The sequence below is a fragment of the Diceros bicornis genome, chromosome 4 (genome assembly GCF_020826845.1).
Source record: "Diceros bicornis minor isolate mBicDic1 chromosome 4, mDicBic1.mat.cur, whole genome shotgun sequence".
Taxonomy (NCBI): domain Eukaryota; kingdom Metazoa; phylum Chordata; class Mammalia; order Perissodactyla; family Rhinocerotidae; genus Diceros; species Diceros bicornis.
Window position 1 is genome coordinate 22,274,503 of NC_080743.1, and position 23,085 is coordinate 22,297,587.

General features: G+C 34.5%; 1 protein-coding gene across 1 annotated transcript in view; it reads right to left on the reverse strand.

Annotated features, from left to right (window-relative positions):
* Nucleotides 1–23,085, reverse strand: part of COL24A1 (collagen type XXIV alpha 1 chain) — a 343,739-nt gene that overhangs the window by 196,844 nt on the left and 123,810 nt on the right. The window contains exon 21 of the mRNA XM_058538420.1: nt 1,135–1,188. Coding sequence (XP_058394403.1) covers nt 1,135–1,188 — 54 coding nt within the window. The remainder of the gene's footprint in view (nt 1–1,134; nt 1,189–23,085) is intronic.

A 23,085-nucleotide genomic window follows, 5' to 3' on the forward strand; every position in this document is an offset into this window, starting at 1 on the left:
TAAGAAGTATCTTTTGAAAACATGAATCATCTAGGGCACGTTACTACTGAAATATTTTTGATTACTTCATGATGCCCTGGATAAACTAGAAACTCTTCAGCATGATGTTGAATGTTCTCCACAATTTAATCCCAAAGCTAAGTGGTTAAGAGGTCAGACTTTGAAATCATATCTGGGTTAAAATCCTGGCTACGTCACTTGGTGGTTACGTGACTGTGAGGGAATAACTTAACCATCTGTAAAATGGGGATAATATCTATCGCATAATGCTGTTGTGAAGATTAAATGACCTGTCTGTAAAACATTTACTACAGTACTTGACACCAGAGTACACTAACAAACACAGCTATTATTAATATCCTTTCCAGCTTCATCTCCTATCACTTCCTCTCTACTCACACTGATAATCTTCCACAGCAGCTATACTTCATAACCTGCCAATTCTCCAAACTTCAGCCTATTTCATCCTTCCATGTCTTTATTCACAACGCTTTTTTTGCTTACAATGCTCATTCTATGTCAGCTGCCTGGCAAAGCTTGGTATTTAAAATTTTGCTACAGATAATTTCTAGTGTATATATATATACACACACTAGTATATATATATATATACAACAACAGTAAAGAAAGTTAAAAATACTTAGGTTTTTTCAGGTATTTTGTGCTATGTATAAGTTCCAGGACACACAGGCTTTCTTTTATTTTAATCAGTGGATATTTTATGGGCTCTAAAGAGTTTTAGTGATCAGAAGACATTTATTGTATGCTATAGCTTTTTAGGTTTGCTTTTTGTTCATTTCTTCCAAGAAATCTTTTTTTCAGTGATTTATGTGCTTTGCAAATATGGTCACCCTAATCTAAGTCCATACCAAACCAGGAAAATCATTTTCAATGACCTAAATCCAAGACATTGGATAACATACTCTAACTAAACAAAGGGCACCAAAGGAACAACCAGACATGCAAATACCTCCTGATTATCTTCAAACAAGCTGTACAACGTTTATTAATTGAACCTGAGACATCTCAAAAATATCCAGAAATGTGATCTTCCCCAAATCTTTACCCATTCTTTGAGATTTGAGATTAGACAATTCTAGATACCATACTTTTTTCTTTTTCTATTTTTTTTACCTTTGATCCTTCAGGGCCATTTTGTCCAGGAATCCCAATATCTCCTGGAAAACCCTAGGGAACATAAAAATGTAGAGAGTTTATTCCATAGAAAATTACTTTGCCTTTCTTTTCCCTTTCAAATTTCTCTTTGCCTTTTTTTCACATCCAGTCAAAGCAATTTATACTCCTCAAAAACTCAATATTAAAGATTAATTATACAGCAACTAGAAGGATGTGCAGCTATGACATACAACTGTCTACTGGGGCTTTGGGGGAATAAATAAATAAATAAAATTATAAAAAAAAAGATTAATTGTTAGGCAGTCATTTAACATTGGAATACAAAACTTACAAAGTTTATTAAAACAGAGCTTACTTTACCAGTTATTCATGAACAATCCTCAGACCGGAAGAAAATTCTCTAATCTAAGAGATTGGAAGTCTAAGAGTCTAAAAGAATGAAGGTCTTATTCAAAAATCATCTACAACATGGAAAAAAGGCAAAAAGGTATGTAACAGGTCCTTTCAATGTCATATGGGACACAGGGCCACTCGAAGATTAAGGGAATGTACTCTGTTAGACTCACTCTTTACTAACTATATGTTAACTTGCAGATTTTTGTTAGGTAGAGATACAAATAACTTCTGTCTGGTGAAAAAAATAACTCCAAAGGTTATGGCTTGATATACAGGATATTAATCAGTTTTATATCTAACTCAACTATCTTACTCTAACATTCTCATATTTAATTATCCGTAAATACTTAGCTCCTCAAATGCTCTTTGAACTCATCTTAACATCTTACTGGTTCCATCATTAATTAATGAGTTGAATTAAATCTTTGACCCATGTTTACTTTACATTTGCCTGAGAATCATAATTTTACCTTTTTGGAAATTATACTTTAGCAGTCTAAAACACTTAGCTCAAGAAATAGAAATGGGGGCCGGCCCGGTGGCGCAGTGGTTAAGTTCACGCGCTCTGCTTCAGCGGCCCCAGGGCAGGTTTGGATCCCCAGAGCGGACCTAATTATCAAGCTATGCTGTGGCAGGCATCCCACATATAAAGTAGAGGAAGATGGGCAAGGATGTTAGCCCAGGGCCAATCTTCTCAAAAAGAGGAGGATTGGCAACAGATGTTAGCTCAGGGCTAATCTTCCTCATCAAAAAAAAAAAAAAAAAGAAATAGAAATGGACTACAGTGTTAAATAAAATCTGTACTGGGAAGAGGCCAAGGATGTTACTCTAAAATGGTTAGATCAATATTCTTGCTGAAATAATAAATAAGAATGTGATTCATCATGATCAGTTTCAATAATGATAATAAACTAATAACTGTAATTTTACTTGTATTAATTTTGCCTCAGAAAAAGCTGTTTCAGGGTTTCTGACTGACGTGGACAAAGGAATAAAAAGTAAGACAAGTATAAGAATTAGCATCTTTAAAAGTAAGGAAGGCTGCAACTAAAATAGGAATGTCAGCTAGAAAAGATAGTTCAGTGGAGAGGTAAATATGAAGGGAACAAAAATGCCCACAGTGATATGGAACAGTACGGTTGATTCTGGAGTACTCATCCTGGAAAGAAAAACAACTCAAAAGAAAATGATACCGACTAATCCAGTGTGGATTAGGACAGAAATGCCTTGACTTGGATTTAAAACTTGGATTCTGTGGAGAAAAACATTACCTGGGGACATTTCTGGCAAGAGAAAAAGCAATAGTAACAGAAAGACTGGTTACAGGATCAGATTTCTGGAAGTTTTGGAACAGAATATGTTTAACACAGACTTGCTGATGGCTTTTCTAATTAAAGGAGATCAGGTTCACTATTGCTAATATTTGTATATATGACAACTTAAAAAAATTAGACTCTTTTCCTGAAAATTTCATATCCTTTCTAACACATCCTCTTTTGGTAAGTTTAGTGGGGGAAAATCCCTGTGAACTTGAATCAAGATGCTTCTGTTCTAGTTCCTGCTGTAACACTAACTAGTTGTCCAAAATAGAACTCATTTCTTTCTCCCGTTATACCTGCTCTTCCCTCATCCTGTGTTCACTGTTTAAGTGAATGCTACCTCTATCCACCAGTTTGCAAGACAAAAAGCTGTACATCATTTGAATGCTTCTTTTTCCCTCACCACCACCACCACCACCACCACCACCACCACCACCACCACCACGTTCCAATTATTCACTAAAGCCCTGTCAATTCCATCTCCTAATTCCTTGTCAACTGGACCCACTTTTCTCTGTGCCGGTATGCACTACCATAGGGCAAGTCACTATCCCTAACCTCCAAACTAGTCTCCTTGCTTTTATTCATGTTTCCATACCCTACGCAATGCATTTTTCACTCTGTAGTGCATTCTATGCAAATCTGATCATGCTACTTTGTTATGGGGTCAGAATAAAATCTGAGTTCCTGAACACACAGGTTGCAGGGGCCTTCAAGAATTGGTCTCTACTTACCTCTCTACTCTATGTCCTTCCATCCAACACTCCAGTCACTGAACAACTTTCATACTCTGAAAGTTTACATCCTCTTTCACTTTGGGGCTTTTGCACATACTCTTTTCTCTGCCTTGAATTATTTTCCCTTATCTTTCTTCACCTGGAAGACTTATATTTTAAATAGAGGATTGACTATTTTACTTGCAAATCTTTGACCCCCATACTTTGAGTCAGATCCCTTCCAAGAACTCTGACACCATCCTGGGGTCCTACAAGGTCACTTACTGTAATGTTTTGGCTTGTTTTGTTTTCCTCATCAGGCTGTAAACTCCTTGAGGCAGTTTTATGTCTTACTAACTACCATATTCCCAGAAACTACTACAACACTTGGCACAAAGTAAGTGCTAAAAAAAATGATTTTTTTCGTTTTTGTTGATTGAGTGACTTATTTGTTTCTTTTGGGGAAAAAAAAAAGGACAAGTCTGGAGGCAATTTTTGGCCCCCAGGGTACTGGTTTACAACCACTGGGTTCAGAGCATCCCCATGGATAAATTCATAATTCCTGTCCATCCTCCAGATGAGCCTGGAACACCTTGTTGTACCAGAAAGCAAGGAAGCTATCAAAGGAATCAAAAATAGAGTCATGTTAAAAGAACTCTGGGAGCTTGAAGAGGATCCCACTGGCCAGATACGGGACAATATGAACTCCAGCAAGGAGAAGAACTGCAATGGACTGAAACACGTCAAATATGTTTAAATTCATAATGACACCATGATAACAAAAAAACTGTCCATGTTTAGAGGATGAAAGGAAGCCAACTCATTATTTCAAAAACTGGTAAGCCAACTCATTATTTCAAAAACTGGTAAACAAAGGTGAAGAAGCAAGCATTTATTCTACCTTTCCTATATATACTGTACCACTACTAACCACACAGTAGATGAGGGGATGTATCCTAGCCAATAAACGAAAAAAGAAATGATAAAGCAAGAATATACCCATTTTGCAACTCCCTAAATGATCTAATGGATCTAGACAGTTGAATAATCAATGTTACTAACATCACAAAAAAAGAAATAACTAGACATTATGTGCTTCCTGATGAAAGAACACAACACCACCTATAGTCTTGCCAAGAACAAACAAAACTAAACACGGCCAGGCCTCTGTATGTGACTATCAATTTGCAGGAAATACAGAGCACTGAGAAACATGCGTAACTACACACGAGACTATACTCAGCAAAATCCGGATTATGGGAAACTCTACAGGTCAAATGACTGGAAATCTTCAACAACCAAATTGTCAGGGGGAAAAAGGGAATAGAAAGAGAAGTTGTAAATTGAAAGATATAGCAAATAAAATAAACAAAAAAGGACAAACTATGGTTTTAAAAGATGCACACTTGAATGATAAACCCATAAAAGAAAAAAGAGGAATTGCTTATTTTTGAGAGGAGAAATAGGCTTGTGGTTAGGTTGAGATCCATAAAACCTTCTGGGGATAACTGGCAGTTCTATTCCTGACCTGCGTGGTAGTTACAAGAGTGTTTGTCTTATAACTATTTGTGATATACATTTGTTTTACATAGTTTTCTGTGTCTGTATTTTATTTTTCAATAAAACAGTAAGAAAAAAGTTACTGAGGGGACTTCCGGTTAACCACAGAATATTGAGTATATACATGAATATCTGCTCCTTCTTAAACATTAAAATAATAGTAAAGGAATATTAAAAAGATATAAAGTGACAGAGACCAGGGGAATAGGAGACAAAAGATGTCAACCAATCTGATATTATATTATAGTCACGTAAGTTGAATATTTTAAAATTAAAACTTTATTTAAAAGTTCAAAAACATCAGCAGTTATTAAAAGGAGAAAAAATAATATTTATTTCCTTCTCGAATAAGCTACTTTAGAGCCTGCCAGAGAACATTTTTATTATTTTAAAAATTCATACCTGGGTTACTACCAAGTAGAGATCTTGCCATATAAATAACAAATTTTAAACATAAAAATCAGAGTTAACTAGATAACTGACTTTAATGATAGTATATGTCTATAAAAGAAATTTTTAAAAAACTCTTAAATTTTCTGTTCAAAATGGAAATCAAATGACAGAACATGGCCATCCTTGCCAAGCAAAATTTCAGTGTGCTTACAGATTGCAAGATAAAAAGTACATCATTCAGAGTCTATAATTTTTATTTTAAAAACTATGTTCCAATGAAACTATACAGGAAGAAAATTTAAAACATCTGATAAAGATGCTCTAATTCCTATTTTTTTAATTTAAAATAATTTGGAAAATGCTGAAAAGTCAAAATGGTTTCTCCCACAATGTGCTTCACTATCTCAGTTAAGTCATCACATCACAACTGAAAATATAACACCTTAGTGAGGAAAAGGAAGAGCAGTCTTGACTTCTGGTGCTTTCTTTCTTCCTTCCTTCCTTTTTTTTTGTTTTTTTAATTGAGATATAATTGACATATAACATTATATTAGTTTGAGGTGTAAAACATACTGATTCAATACACGTATATATTGCGAAATGATCACCACAGTAATTCTAATTAACATTCATCACCACAGTTACAAATTTTTTTTCTTGTGATGAGAACTTTTAAGATCTGCTCACTTAGCGGTTTTCAAATATACAATACAGTACTATTAACTATGTCACTATACCGTACATTTCATCCTCATGGCTAATTTATTTTATAACTGAAAGTTTGTACCTTTTGACTACCTTCACTCATTTTGCCCACCCCCTACCCGCTGCCTCTGGCAACCACCAATCTGTTCTCTATATCTGAGTTTACTTTTTGTGGGTTTTTTTTTTTTAGATTCCACATATAAGTGATATCATGGTATTGTCTTTCTCTGTCTAACTTACTTCACTTAGCATAAGGCCCTCGAGGCGCATCCATGTTGTCTCAAATGGTAGGATTTCCTTCTAGTATAAGGCTGAATAACATTCTGTTATATATATATATACCACATTTTCTTTATATATTCATTCATCAATAGACACAGATTGTTTCCATGTCTTGACTACTGTAAATAATGTTGCAATGACATGCGGGGTGCATATATCTTTTCTAGTTAGTGTTTTATTTTCTTTGGGTAAATACCCAGAAGTGGAATTGCTAGATTGTATGGTAGTCCTATTTTCAATTTTTTGAGGAACCTCTATACTGTTTTCCATAGTGGCTGCACCAATTTACACTCTCACCAATAGTGCACAAGGATTCCCTTTTCTCCACATCCTTGCCAACACTTGTTATTTCTTGTCTTTTTGATAATAGCCATTCTAACACATGTGAGGTGATATCTCATTGTGGTTTTGATTTCTCTGATGATTAGTGATGTTGAGCACCTTTTCATGTACCTGTTGGCCATCTGTATGTCTTCTCTGGAAAAATGTCTATTCAGATCCTCTGCCCATTTTTTAATCAGGTTGGTTTTTTTCCTATTGAGTTGTATGAGTTCTTTGTATATTTTGGAGATTACCCCTTAACAGATATATGACTTGCAAATATTTTCTCCCATTTGGTAGGCTGCCTTTTCATTTTATTGACGATTTCCTTTGCTGTGTATTTCAGTTTGATGTAGTTCAACTTATTTTGGCTTTTGTTGCCTTTGCTTTGGTGTCAAATCCAAAAAATCATCACCAAGGCCAATGCCAAGGAGCTTTTGGTCTATGTTTTCTTCTAGGACTCTTATGGTTTCAGGTCTTATATTCAAGTCTTTAATCCATTTTGAATTAATTTTTGTGTATGGTATAAGATAGGCGTCCAGTTTCATTTTTTTGCATGTACCTGTCCGGTTTGCCCAACACCATTTATTGAAGAGACTGTCCTTTTCCCATTGTATATTTGTGGCTTCTTTGTCATAAATTAATTGATGCTATATGGGTAGGTTTATTTATGGGCTCTCTATTCTCTTCCATTGATCTATATGCCTGTTTTTAAGCCAATACTATACTGTTTTGATTACTATAGCTTTGTAATATAGTTTGAAATCAGAAAGCATGATGCCTCCAGCTTTGTTTTTCTTTCTCCAGATTTCTTTGGCTATTTGGGGTCTCTTGTAGTTCCATATAAATTTTAGGATTATTGGTTCTATTTCTGTGAAAAATGCCTTGGAATTTCCATAGAGATTGCATTGAATCTATAGATTGCTTTGGGTAGTACAGACATTTTAACAATATTAATTCTTCAAATCCATGAACACAGAATATCTTCCATTTATTTGTGTTTTCTTCAATTTCTTTAATCATTTTCTTATAGTTTTCCATGTACAGGTCTTTAACCTCCTTGGTTAAATTTATTCCTAGGTATTTTATTCTTTTTTGATGCAATTATAAGTGGGACTGTTTTCTTAATTTCCCTTTCTGATAGTTCATTATTAGTATAGAAATACAACTGATTTTTGTATATTGATTTTGTATCTTGCATCTGGTGCCTTCTTAATAGAAATAGTCTAATCACGTTTTTATCAAGAAGCAGAAAACTGAAGTAGCTTTAAAAATAATAAGAGAAAATGTGTCTTCTCTTTTCAGACCCCTCACATCTGTTTACTGCACCAAGAGTGACTCAGCATTCTCTCTAGTAAAAACAAAGTTTTATTACTCTCTAATCACTAAAGGCTGGAGGCTAATTCACATGAATTTTTTAAGCAAAAGTTGGGAACCAAAGCACTGCCAGATTCCATTAGTTTCCTGGGAAATCATAAAAGTAAAATATTGCCATCCTTATTCTTGCAGTAATCAGAAGTTTGGAAGCTAGAGTGTCCTAATAGAGTAAGTATATGATGCTGTACGGCCTACACTGAGTACTGCATTAGTTCTTCAATAAGAGTGATATAGGCTGTTTTCTCTTAAAATATATAGTCCTTCTGGTTTAAAAAAAGGGTTAAAAATGGTAAATGGATAAAAAAAATCCATAAATAAATAAATTCAATGGATAAACTAATTATGAGAAAATGAAACAACTGGATGTGGCAACCTGGATGAATCTCAAATGCATTATGCTAAGTAAAAGAGGCCAGACCAAAAAAGAGTATACACTATATAAATTCATTTATATAAAAACTTTAGAAAAATGTAAATTAATCTATAGTGACAAAAAGCAGATCAGTGGTAGTCTGGGAAGGGAGGGGGCAGGACGGACAGAAGGGAGGGATTACAAAAGATGAACAGAAATTGTTGAGTTTGATAGATATGTTCGTTATCTTGATCTTGGTGATGGCTTCACAGGTTATACATACATTAACTATTATAAAATTGAGCAACTTAAATATATGCAACACATATATGTCAAATATACTTCAATAAAGCTGTAACAGAAAAAAAAAAAGATAATTGGTATTGAGTGTTTTAGATAATCATTTGCTTTTGGGTAGCAACAGTTTATAACAATTTGAAGACCTTTAGAGAAAAAACAGAATTTATTCATTGAACTTGTTCCCAGATAAAATCAGTGAAGTTCAGATTTTGGATTGTTTTGGAGGTAACAGCATGCTCAATGATAATAATAGGTTGAAAATAAAGTACATATTTTGCGAAATTTAAACTTTGCTGATATTTATTCTGATAATTTATATTTTAAATACACAAGAATACAATATGATCTGGCTTAAATTTATCTTCTGAGTAGTTTATAAGTCTTAACAAAGGTAGAGATGTATACACCTTAGAAAAATAGTTGTATTAAGAAATGATAAACTTAATAAGTCATTTAAGATAAAGCAACATGAAAGTTATGAATTCCTAGAGGGCAAAGTAATACAAAGCCTAGTCTAGTGCTGGGCATACAGTATATTCAATAAACATTTGACGGTCTGAATTGATGACCAAATTAAAAATGAATTCTGTTTGAATAATTATATTTGCAGTTATACAGTTTCAAAAGTTACCCTTTGTCTGAAAAAACAAACACCCCCCCCCACACACACACAAAACCAAGCATAGAGTCTGAAGACAGGATTGAAATTTTACTTATGCAAACAAGAAAGAATGCATCCAGAGGGAGAGAGGTTCAGTAAGGCGAGAACTTGGTTTGAGACACGGATCCAAACAACAATCATAAGATTTTGTTCTTAAGCATTTGTGGAAGTACAGGCCATGTTGGTAACATGGTGAGTCCAAGGAGGAAAGTCACAATAAAAGATTAAAATGACCTTTTCTGAGTGAGAATAATCCATCCAAAAGTCAATGCAAAAAAACATTTGAAAGGGCAAAAGTAATAAATTCACTTTCTCAGTAAACTATAGAAATTAAACTTTAGCACGAGGCAGTGTGCAACTGCAAATTAAGGAACTGTTATGTCTTCTGAGAAAACCGCAAACAGTAAATCTGAGCCTCTGAAAAAATAAACGCAAAATAAAGAATTCATCCAGGTATCTGCCTCTCTTTCATTCTCTTTTGCTACTTTAGATCTAAAAATCCATCAAAAACAGATTTTTTTCATTATGACACTATTGAAAATCTTTGCAAATGATTATTGCTATTCATATATTTTCCCTTATGTAATTCTATATTTGAGCAGTAATATAGCAGAGTTGAATTCCATGTGTGAGCATCCTAAAAACTCAGCAGAGAAAATTACATAAACAGCAAAGAAAATAAAATTCCACATGACACAACATACACTCTGTTCTAAATAGGACTTCGTTTAAACAGTATCACAGTACATTTGAAGTCACTCTTAAAAGAACCTACAAAGTCAATTGCAAAGTTCACTTTTATTCTACTGAAATCCACACAAAATTACACTAAACTTATAATTTTAAAATAAACTATTTAGACCATTATTTGATATTTAACTTTGGATAACCTATAGTGACAAAAAGCATATCAGTAGTAGACTGAGGAAGGGAGGAGCATGAGGGATAGAAAGGAAGGATTATAAGGGTGAACAAAGAAATTTTGGGGTTTGATGGATGTGTTCTCTATCTTGATTTTGGTGACGGTTTCATGAGTTATATATGTATGTCAAAAATGATCAAATTATACAGTTTAAATATATACAGTTTATTATGTGTCAGTTGATATCTCAACAAAACTGTAAAACAAAAAAGTAATTGGTATTTTAGAAAATCACCTGCTTTATGGTAGACAACAGTTTGTAACCATTTGAAGATCTTTAGAGAACTTGTCTTGAGATAAAAATCAGCGAAGCTCAGGTTTCAAATTGTTTTGGAGGTAATAGCATGACTATGATTTGATACCTTTGGATAAGTATCATTTTAGGTACTTAATGTCTATATATTTGACTCATTTAGAATTCTTATGAGTGTCTTAACTAAAGAATGTCAATTCACTCATTCAACACATAGTTATTATGTGTCAGGCATTGTTCTTGGCACCGAACATACACTAGAGAACAAAAAAATTCCCTGGTTTCATAGAATGTATATTCTAGAGATTCTTTATCTCAAAGACTCTCTCCCTCTCAGTGCATGTATGCTTGTGATAGGGAGTGGAAAGTTAGGTGATTAAAAAAACTGATATAGGGCTGGCCCGGTGGCGCAAGCGGTTAAGTGTGCGTGCTCTGCTGCAGTGGCCTGGGGTTCGCTGGTTCGGATCCTGGGCGCGCACCGACGCACCGCTCGGCAAGCCATGCTGTGGCGGTGTCCCATATAAAGTGGAGGAAGATGGGCACGGATGTTAGCCGAGGGCCAGTCTTCCTCAGCAAAAAAAGAGGAGTATTGGCAGATGTTAGCACAGGGCTGATCTTCCTCACACACACACACACAAAAAAGCTGACATATTCTGTTATGAAGAACAGGCATGTATCAACTACCTACTTTTGTTCTAAATGCACAGCTACGGCCTGGGCCACTCTACGTTGTTTCCCATTCTTTCTTTTCCAAATGAAATGAATATCATGGCTATCTTGTTTTTTTCCTAAAATCATATACTGGTTAGTTGAGATGTAGACCTGTACTTAGGCCTCATTGAGAAGAATGCACCTTACTCCAAGAACATGGTCTTGGAGCTGTAGGCAATAACTGACCAATACATTGGGTAATCTTCCTTTGGAGAAGGGAGTGTATTTTCAGCTGTGTGAGTGGCTGCTCTATGTTATAAAGAGGTATTTTTAAAACTGTACAAGTGGGAAGAAAGGTATATGTCGATATTGGGCACCAAACATGTGAAATATAGATGGTATATTTTTAAATCTCCTCACCATCTCTTTGGGGAACCACTCTTCCCCACTTTGTAGTCCACGTGCTTCTGGTGCCCAGCCTGGTTTCTAGGGAGTGTCTACCCAGGATACCACACGAAATTTAGTCATCATGTGTCTTCAGCTTCCTCTTGGCTGTGACAGTTCTATTCTTTCTTTTTAGAATGTCTGACTCATTTCTTTACCTCCTTCTGATCTTTACTCAAATGTTTCCTTCCCAGTGAGCCCTTTGGTTATGAAGGTTTAGGCTATAATATCACATAAGCCACCAAGACCTACTGAGGTGATAGCTGAGGGTGAGGGAAATTTAAAATGGATAATGAAGGAGGGAGAAAGGAGTACCAGTGTGGCCCCAAGAGCAACTGGATCAACAGGGGTCATAGTGCATCCTATTAACACAGACAGATCAATTAGACCAAAAAGAAGTGAAAATAGAGAAAAACCTAAAGAACATAACCAATAAGGAAAAGCAAGTTGCTGTATACTAAACTTTACATCTGATGATAAAAATACACCTTTTGTCAAGTGCATATAGAACATTCATAAAAAGTGATCATATATTAGGTCACAATGAAAAGGTCAGTGAGTTCCATAAAATAGAACAACACTCTCTGATAACAATGCAATAAAACCAGTAATTATTAACAAAACCAAAACCAACAGGTTCTCTCACTTGGAAATTTTACATTTATTTATTTATTTATTTATTTATTTATTTTAGTGTGTGTGTACATGTGTGTGTGCACGCGCGCGTGGGAGATCAGCCCTGAGCTAACATCCATGCCAATCCTCCTCTTTTTGCTGAGGGAGACTGGCCGTGAGCTAACATCTATGCCCATCATCCTCCACTTTATGTGGGACACCGCCACAGCATGGCCTGACAAGTGGTGTATTGGTGCACTCCCGGGACCCGAACCCGGGCCGCCAGCAATGGAGCGCACGCACTTGACCGCTATGCCATGGGGAAGGCCCCCTACTTGGAAATTTTAAAACTCCTTTGTAAATAACTCTTGGGTGAAAAGGAAAATATAAAGTGAAATTACAAAACATCTAAAAAATAATGGCAATAAAAATATTCCATACCAGAATCTATGGGATACATTTAAAGCAGTGATAAGAGGGAAAGTCATAACCATTGGTGATTTAGGAACAAAAACAAAAGAATGAAAGTAAATAAAATAAATTCCCAACTCAAAAAGAAAAATAACAACATAAAGCAAAAGCATTTCAAAGAAATAATAAAGATAAAAGGAGAAATTAATTATGCTAAAAAAAGAAAAACAGAAAATTTAATAAAAATTTCAGGAATTTTTTTGAGAAAAATATAATAAACTAGACAAACTGAATCAAGCTGAATTAAGAAAAAAGAGGAAAAGTATAAATATAAAAAATTTTTAATTGGTACATGGGAAATAACCATTGAAACAAAAAATTTTAAAATCATAAGAGACTATTTTGCAAATTGATTTGGAAGTAAATTTGAAAACCTAGATGAAAACAGATAATTTCCTAGGGAAATAACAATTTAACAAAACTAATCCCATTAGAGATAGAAAGCTTAAACAGGCTAATTTCCACAGAAGCAACAGAGAAAGTTATCAAGGAATGACCCCATAAAAAACATTAATTCCAGATGTTTCACAGGGGAATTCCACCAAACCCTCACAGATAAGATAGTCCCAATGTTCCATAAATTATTTCAGAGCACTGAAAATGGAGATGACTTCCTAACTATTTTGACGAAGTAAATATAACACTAATACCTAAACCTGATAAGAAGTATAAAAAAAGAGAAAGATTATAGACCAATATCACTTATAAATATTGATGCAGAAGTACTAATAAATATTAATAGAATTAGCATTATATTAGGAAAATAATACACCATGATAAAGTAAAATTTTTTCAAGAATGTAATAGAAAATTTTCATTATATAGAAATGTCAATACACAGACATTATATAGAAATAGTCATTATATATAAAATAGTTAATATAAAATCCATTACTATAATATACCATATAAAGAGATCTAAAATATATATATAATTATCACCATAGATGTTGAAAATATAACATTTAATAAAATATATATATTTGACAAATTATAACCACCATTCCTGATTAAAAAACTCAAGAAATAGGAAATGATGAATATTCCTTAACATGATGAAATATATGCATATTTTAATTTTAATTCCAGTATTTACTTCATGAGGAATCATTGTAATATTTCCACTAAGATCAGGAACAAGGCAAGGACGCACACTGCTTCCAACTCTTCAACACTGCACTAAAGGTATTACAATGCCATTAGACACGAGAATTGAATTAGAGGTATGAGAACTGAGAAAGAAAAACTAAAATGATCTCTGAAAAATTACATAAGAGTACACCTAGAAAACTTTAGAAAATCAATGGTAAAACTAACCCAAAGATAAGAAACCATTAATGTAGCAGGATGTATAATTAACATTTGGAAATCAATAATCTTCATATACATACAGAAATCTGTTAGAGAACATAAATGGTAGAGAAAATCCCATTTACAATAACAACAAAAAGGATAAAATAGGAACAAATTTAGCAGGAAATGTACAAAAACCTAGATGACAAAAACTTCAAAACATTCTTGAAAAACACAAAAGCAGACGAACAGATGAAAGATATCCATTGTGCTTGGAAAAGATGACTCAACATCACAAAGATGTCACTGCTCCCTAAATTAATTTATAAGTGTAAGTCAAATCCAATAAAAATAATAATATATTTTAGTGATGCTAGATAGACTGATGTTAAAATTTATATGGAAAAACGAGTATGCAAGTATAGCCAGGAAACTACTGAAAAAGAAAAGCTAAGAGAACTTATAGCCTTTCCAGATGTTAAAATATACCATAAAGTAATGGTACTTTATGGTACCAAAGAACCATAATAAATAAAGTTATAAGGTACCAAAACTTTATTTGTTTGGATTACTATAGTTTTGTAATATAGCTTGAAATCAGTAAGTGTAATGCTTCTAGCTTTGTTCTTCTTTCTCAGGATTGCTTTTCCTATAGACCAGAGAAACATAATAGAGAGCCAAGACATAAACCCATGCATATACAGACAACTAATTTTTGACAAGGGCACCGAGAATACGCAATGGAGAAAGGATAGTCTCTTCAATAAATGGTTTGGGGAAAATTGGATATCCACATGCAAAAGAATGAAACTTGACCCCATCTTACTCCACTCACAAAAATTAACTCAAAATTGATCAAAGACTTAAATATAAGACCTGAAACCATAAAAATCCTGGAAGAAAACATAGGAGAAAAGATCCTTGAGATTGGTCTTGGCAATGATTTCTTGGATAAGACATTAAAAACAAAGGCAACAATAAACACATAGAGACAGAGATTGGATTGGTGGTTACCAGAGGGGAAGGGGGGAGGGAGGAGGACGAAAGGGATAATTCGGCACATGTGTGTGGTGATGGGTTGTAATTAGTATTTGGGGGGTGAACATGATGTAATCTATGCAGAAACAGAAGTATAATGATGTACACCTGAAATTTATACAATGTTATAAACCAATGTTATTGCAATAAACAAACAAAAAAACAAAGGCAACAACAGTTAAAATAAGCAAGTAGGACTACATAAAATAAAGAGCTTCTACATAGCAAAAGAAACAATCAATAAATTGAAAAAGCAACCTACAGAATGGGAAAAAATATTCACAAACCATATATTTGAGAAGAACTTAATGTCCAAAATACATAAAGAACTCACACAACTCACTAGCAAAAAAAACAAACAACCTGATTTAAAAAATGGGCAGAAGATCTGAATAGACATTTTTCCAGAGAAGACACAGATGGACAGCACGTATAGGAAAAGGTGCTCAAAATCACTAATCAGGAAATGCAAATCAAAACCACAATGAGATATCACCTCACATCTGTTAGAATGGCTATTATCAAAAAGAAAAACAATAGCAAGTGTTGGCAAGGATGTTGAGAAAAACATTGTGCACTATTGGTAAGAATGTAAATTGGTGCAGCCACTGTGGAAAACAGTATGGAAGTTCCTCAAAAAATTAAAAATAGTACTACCATATGATCCAGCAACTCCACTTCTGGGTAATTATCCAAAGAAAATGAAAACACTAACTTGAAAAGATATATGCACCCCTATGTTCACTGCAGCATTATTTACAATAGACAAGATATGGAAACAACCTAAATGTCCTTTGATGGATGAATGTATAAAGAAAATGTGGTTATGTGTATACAATGGAATATTATTCAGCCATAAAAAAGAAGGAAACACTGCCTTTCATGACAACATGGGTGAACATGGAGGGCACTATGCTAAGGGAAATAAGACAGACAGAGAAAGACAAATACTGTATACTAGCACACATATGTGGAATCTAAAAAACAAAAAGCCAATTTCATAGAAACAGAGAGTAGAATGGTGGTTGTCAGGGGCTTGAGAGGGGAGAAAATGGGGTGATGTAGGTCAAAGGGTACAAATTTTCAGTTATAAGAATAAGTTCTGAGGATCTAATGTACAGCATGGTGACTACAGTTAAAAAAATGGTATTATATACTTCAATGTTGCTGAGAATAGATCTTAAGCATTCTCACCAGAAAAAAATTAAAAAAGAGTTAACTATGTGAGGTGACGGATGTGTTAATTATCTTATCTTGGTAATCATTCCACAATGTATATGTATATCAAATAATCACATTGTACATTTTAAACATATACAATTGTATTTGTCAATTATTCCTAGTTATTCTTCAACAAAGTTAAAGAAAATACCATAAAGCTTTTATCACTAAAACAATGTGATACTTGCACAGGAACACACAACCATTCAATTAGAATAGAAAACAAAGTCCAGCCCAAGAACCATGGAAATTTAACATATGATGGAGATGGCATTTTAAAATTACTGAAGCAAAGACAAACTGCTCAACAAATGGTTCTGGGACAACGGATAAGCCATTTGGAAAAAGATAAAACTAAATATATATATATCATTACATTTACAATAAAAATAACTCCTCATGTATCAAGGACCTAAATGTAAAAAATGAAATCAGTCAAGTATTAGAAGAAAACATGGGCGGTTCCTTTATAACCTGGGCATGGGAAAGGTTTACTAAGAACGACTCAAAATCCAAATTCAATAAAAGATTGACAAATTTGGCTAAATAAAATTTTAAAACTTTTACATGTCACAAAAATACCATAAAGTCAAAAGACAAGTAACAAGTTGGGGAAAATATGTGCAGTATATATCACAGGTACAGGACTAATTTCCCTAATATACAAATAATTTGTAAACATTTAGAGAAAAAAGACCAAATATTCAACAGAAAAATGTGCAAAAGACATGAACAGACAATTCAAAAGAAAAACAATACAAATGGCCCTTAAATATATGAAAAAAAGTTCAGTTTCACTCATAATTAGAGAAATATCATAATTAGAGAAATGCAAATTGGCACAATTCTTTTGGAGAGGACTTGAGCAATATCTAACAAAACTAAATATACATTTTTCTTTTGACTCAGCAATCCCAATTCTGGGAATTTACAATGAAGCTACACCACCAACCATGTGAAAACACATAAGTAAAAGTTTATTCGTTGCAGCAGTGTTTGTAATTGTAAAATGCTGGAAACAACCTAAATTCCCATACACAGGAGAATGAATAGACTATGATACATCCACACAACGGGGTTCCATGCAGCTACAAAATTGGGTGAAGAAGAACTCCATGAACTGATAGGCTATAATTTCCAGGATATATTCTTAAATTAAAAAAGCAAAGTGCAAAAGAGTATCTATAGTTTGAGATATACTATATTTATACTATATATTATAGTATATAACTTCATGTAAGAAAAAAGTCTAGAAAAGAAAATATACGTAAATCTGCTTATTAACAAACAACACACACACACACACACACGAAGAATAAAACAAAAATTAATGAAACTAACCCAGGGGGGTGAGTGGTAGCACTCTGAAAAAGAATAGGGGAATGGGGACAGACCAGAAAGGTTGGGAGGTAGTACACTTCTCTAAGTATAACTTTCTATATAGTTTTAGGACAATTTTTATACGGTTTAGAACAATTTTTGCAACTTTTCTGGAAGTTTGAAATTATCTTTAAATATAAGGTTAAAAAAATTAGCGTCTGCTTAATGTAAATGCTCATTTAATATTTCCTTACATGGTTTTAAAGGAAAAAAAGTAAGTATTGTTTTTCTACACCTTACAGTTATCCAAGAATAAACTCAGCCTAACCACTGTGTCTACGACCCCCACGTGGTAACAGTGGCAGCTACTGAAGTAGGCTTGGCCCTGATCTTAGCCTTGTATAATTTAACTTAATTCCTCAGTGGAAACATAATTAGGAGTACCAAATAAAACTGTAAAATATTTTGTGACCATAAATGTGACCATAAAATGGTTAAAAAATATTGAAATAGTTCACTGAGCTAACTCAGATCAACTATTTTTTCTCTGTTAGACCCTGTTCTCAGTTGCCTGCCCTTCTCTCACTCTTACATCAGGCTTCTTCACAGGCTCTTGGTTCTATAAAACTTCTGCTTTTAGGTCACATTTGCCCTGCACTCCAAGGGCAACCAGCTCTCCTCCTACTCTGCTCTAGCTCCTAAGCAAATTAAATGTTAACTGGAGAAATTCCATAACAAAGTTTATTAGTGGCCTACTTTTATTATTTTATTTTAAAAACATTTATAGAATGCTATCTCTGTGCCATGCTGCACTGCAATAAATGGTAGCAATAGTTTTCCAGGGTTGCTAAACCACAGAATCAGACAATAGTTTCTGGGCAGAGAAGGGGAGAATGTTCTGACTTCTTTTGCAGTCATATATCTTACTGGCTTGAAATCACTTTCATTCTGTTGGATAAAGGTCCTGCTGCCATAAAGACGAGAAAGATAAAATGTGGTTCTTTATCATTGCTGTTAATCACCCATGATGCAGCCCCAAGTGATTCTGATTCAGCACTTCTGGGATTGGCCCCAGGCATCTGTATCTTTTTAAAAGGTTCTACAGGTGATAGTGATGCCCAGCCAAGGCTGAAAATAACCATGCTACATGCTGGCATGGTTTTATTGTTAAAAACTAAAATTAGTATTCACCTAAACAAGCTCTTCCTCCAGTTTTCCCTGTCTCCGTAAATGGCACCAACACATAAGCAGTTGCTTGGTCCCAATTCTTGGATGCAGACTTAGTCCTCTTTCCTCTACTCCCCACATCCAATCCACCACCAAGTCCTGTCAGCTTTGTCTGCCATTCTCTTTTTCTACTCCCATAACCCTGGTGCAAGATCCCATCAAGTCGTGCCTAAACAACTGAAATAATCTCTCTAAATTATCTCCCCGCTTTTAACACTCTTTCTCCCCACTGTCTAACGTTCACACAGCAGTCAGAGTAATCTTTTAAAAGCATAAACTAGATCAGGTCATGCCACTTCCCTGCTTAAAACCTCTGATGACTTTCTGTTGCACTTAGAACAAAATCCAAGCTTCTCATTACCCCGTATAAGGGTCTGCAAGATATACCCCCAGTCTACTTTTCCAACTTCGTTATATACCACTTTCCTCTTCATCCACTCAGCTAACTCCAGTTACACTCACATTCTTTCTGATCTTGAACAAGCCGGGCTTTTTCTGCCCTGGGTCTAGACAGTTCCTTCTGCCTACAATGATGATGGTGGTGGTGGTGGCAGCTAACATATATTGAGTGCTTCCTATTAGCCAGACACTAAAGTGTTTTACATGTATTAATGCACGTAATAGTCACAACAACTTTATGAGGTTGGTACTATTAATATTTCCATTTTACAGATGAGGAAAGGTCCAGAGATTTTAAGTAATTTGCTCAATTACTCAGGTACTCAGGCTAACTCCTCAATTCTCATTCAGAAGATATTAACCCCAGAAGTATGGTACTTTTCAGATATTAACTTAACCTTCCATCACCCAGTAAGTAACCAAAGCTGTTACAGAAGTATATACCCAGGTCTCATCATTTTGACCCTCTAATAGAATTACTTTTACTGAACTGCACTTTGGTATTATGATATCAATCTATATTGAAAGATGGAAGTCACACAATACCATGAATTGTTGTACTTCTTTTGAAAATTAATATGCTTTTACCCAAGGGAGAGAGAATCATATAACTGATCACGTTTCATTGTTTTGACCAGCAGGAGGTTAAGACTCAAATCTGCAATCCAATTCCAATAAAACGTACAGGATCTTGTGGCTATATTTTGGGAAAAAGGTTTTCCAATCTCAGCTGAGTTCTTAACACAACTCAGAAATTATTTTGTTAGTCCTCAGTCACTCATCTGCTTACTCTTCACAGAACTCCTCAAGTGCCTTCTTCTGCCCGTACACATTTCTCTTAGTCTTGGGATTTAGTCTTCTACTTACAGAGAAAATGGAGTCTATTCTATTTGACCTCTTTCAACTTCTTTCTCCTTTTAAAACAAATCCCTACACTTATGCTATGTATAACTCATTTATTCTTGATCTTCCTTGCTTTTTAGAGAAAAGCACTTAAGTCTATGAATTTTCCTCTAAGTGTTGCTTTAGGTGCAAAACTCAAATTTTTATAGTGATTTCTTCTCATTCAGTTCTAAATATTTTTTAATTTCCATTTTGATTTTTTTCTTCTCCCTAGACCATGAGCTACTTAAGAGTATATTTCTAAGTTACCAAAGTTCATTTTACTGCCCTTATACTGTCAATTTAAAACTTCATTGCACTATAGACAGAGAATGTAGCCTTCTGGGGATGAGTGCCCAGGTGTAGTATTTTCAAACCTTGTTTCATAAACCCTCCCTAAATGATTTCATCTATTACAACTGCTTCACCTAATACCTCTATGTGGATGACTATACAAAAATATATCTGTAGTCTACTCTCTTGAGTTTAGGGCTTACAGTTTTCTATACACTTATGAGACTAATTTCCTCTACGTCCTAGAGGCACTTCAGCCCTAACAAATTCAACACCAAAGCATTATCTCCATCCACCCTGAATATCTTCCTTCTTCTTCTCTTTTATTCTCTATTTTGAGAATGGTGATCCACATTCTATCCAACTGTTCAAGCAAGAAATACTAAAATTATCTTTTATTCCTCTTTCATACAAACTGAATGAACTGAATGAATGGTTCAAGTGCTGTGAATTATATTTCCTAATTATTTCTTGAAGCCATCGTTTCCTCTCTATTGTCACAGGCCCTCATCATTAATCCCCTAGGCTTGCAGTATCCTCCTAAATAGCCCTTAGTTAGTCTTGTCACCCCTCCCTCCCTCCTTCTTGTCACCTCTCTCTCTCTCCTCTTTTACGTTTGCTCCTGCTACCAGACATGTGTCGAAAACACAAGTCTGATAATTCCATTACCTTATTTAAAAATCTTTGATCACTGTCTACAGGATAAAGTCTAAATTTAGCACAACATATAAGACCCTTTATCTGAGAAAATTCATCTGCTGTGCAAGTAGAAACTTTTCAGGCTTGATATACTACTAAACATACTATCCTCCTGTTTTTGCTGAGGAAGACTGGCCCTGGGCTAACATCCATGCCCATCTTCCTCTACTTTATATGGGACGCTGCCACAGCATGGCCTGACCAAGTGGTGCATCGGTGCGTGCTCAAGATCCCAACCTGCGAACCCCGGGCCGCCGCAGCAGGGCGCGTGCACTTAACTGCTTGTGCCACTGGGCTGGCCCCTAAACATACTATTTTAAATTCTTAAACCTGCAATTCTATTAAAAGCCTAGTGTTGAGAATTTTGAGGATTTGAGGATTTGGATAAAAGTGTTGCCCTATATATGGTTGCCTACCTATTACATTCTTATGATCAAGAAGAAGTTATAATCTTTGGATTAAGACCAATTTCCCAAAAAAACCTTGTACCAATTCTTGAGAGAGTACAAGTTACACCTCTAGCCCCATGAAAAAATTTCATACAGGTCAGGAGGAAGATGACACAGTCTGACAAGGCCAAGACTCAGGACCTTGTATTAGTAGCGCAGGACAACGAGACAGTGTTTTGAATGGTGATTGCAAATCATAAAATCTCAAAGGCAACAGGGAAAAAAGAAACATTATGAAAGATCAAGTGGTCTATGTATCCTTTAATCTGGGTTTATGAAAAAGAAGAAAATGATCCAAAATCATACTGATAGCAAGGAGGCGACGCAGTCCTTTCTAGCACCATACCATCTGTAACTAAAGTTACAATAGAACAATCTATGTTCATAATAATCTTTAAAGATAATAAAAGACAAATTAGGTTCTGCATCTTCAGTATGAGAAGACAGGTAAATATGATTCATTACAGAAAAGTTTTCATGAAAAATGACTGAAAGAATGTAGGCTCATAAAAGAAATAAATTTATATTAATCTGTTAATTATATGCTAAGAATTGTTTTAGTTACTCAAAACAATTTCCTTCTTTTCAGAATAAGGGCATCAATATATTGCTGTATTTTATATCCTATTACCTCCCTATTAATAAAACTAGGTGCAATGTACTTTTATAGATTTTTGAACCATCAACATCCAATGTGTTTTTAAATTAGACAATAAGTAAGAATAGGCATTTGCTAAAGAAATCAGCCAACCCTGAAAAACAGCTGTGGAGCAGATGTAGATCTTATACTTCACAAAGAGGGAGAAAGCATCAGTACAGCACTATTCCTAGAAACTCCTCCTACTGCCCTGACACTATGGGGACTTTATTGCTCTGATTTATTTATTCTGAAGGTAAATTCATTTTCTCAGCTTTACTGCTATATCTATGACCCTGAATTAGATGTGTATGTGTATTTTTATGTGTATATATGTATATATTTTGGCTTATATTTCTGAACTAGCGTGAGCTTCAGAAGCTTTACTCCATGTGGTATATCTTTGACTTATAAAATGATTTTAAAAAACTCAAATGTTTCATCTCAGAAGTTTATGTACTATGTAGTCTTGGAGAAAAAAAAAGCTGCTCTATATCAAGCATTAAGCCAAAGTCAAAATTGCAAAGAATATACAAGCAAATTTGATATATGTACCACACATTTAATTGTATTTTATTCTAGAATATGAGATCCAAATGATATATGCATAGAGCAAAAATTGGAAGCATTTTGCATTAAAATTCAGTGGATTTAAGTCATGAAATCTGATTTCAAGCCCCACGTATGTGTTTTTAATAATTGTTGTGCAGAACAAATAAATCAGCTGTGATCTAATCAGGACTGTAATGTG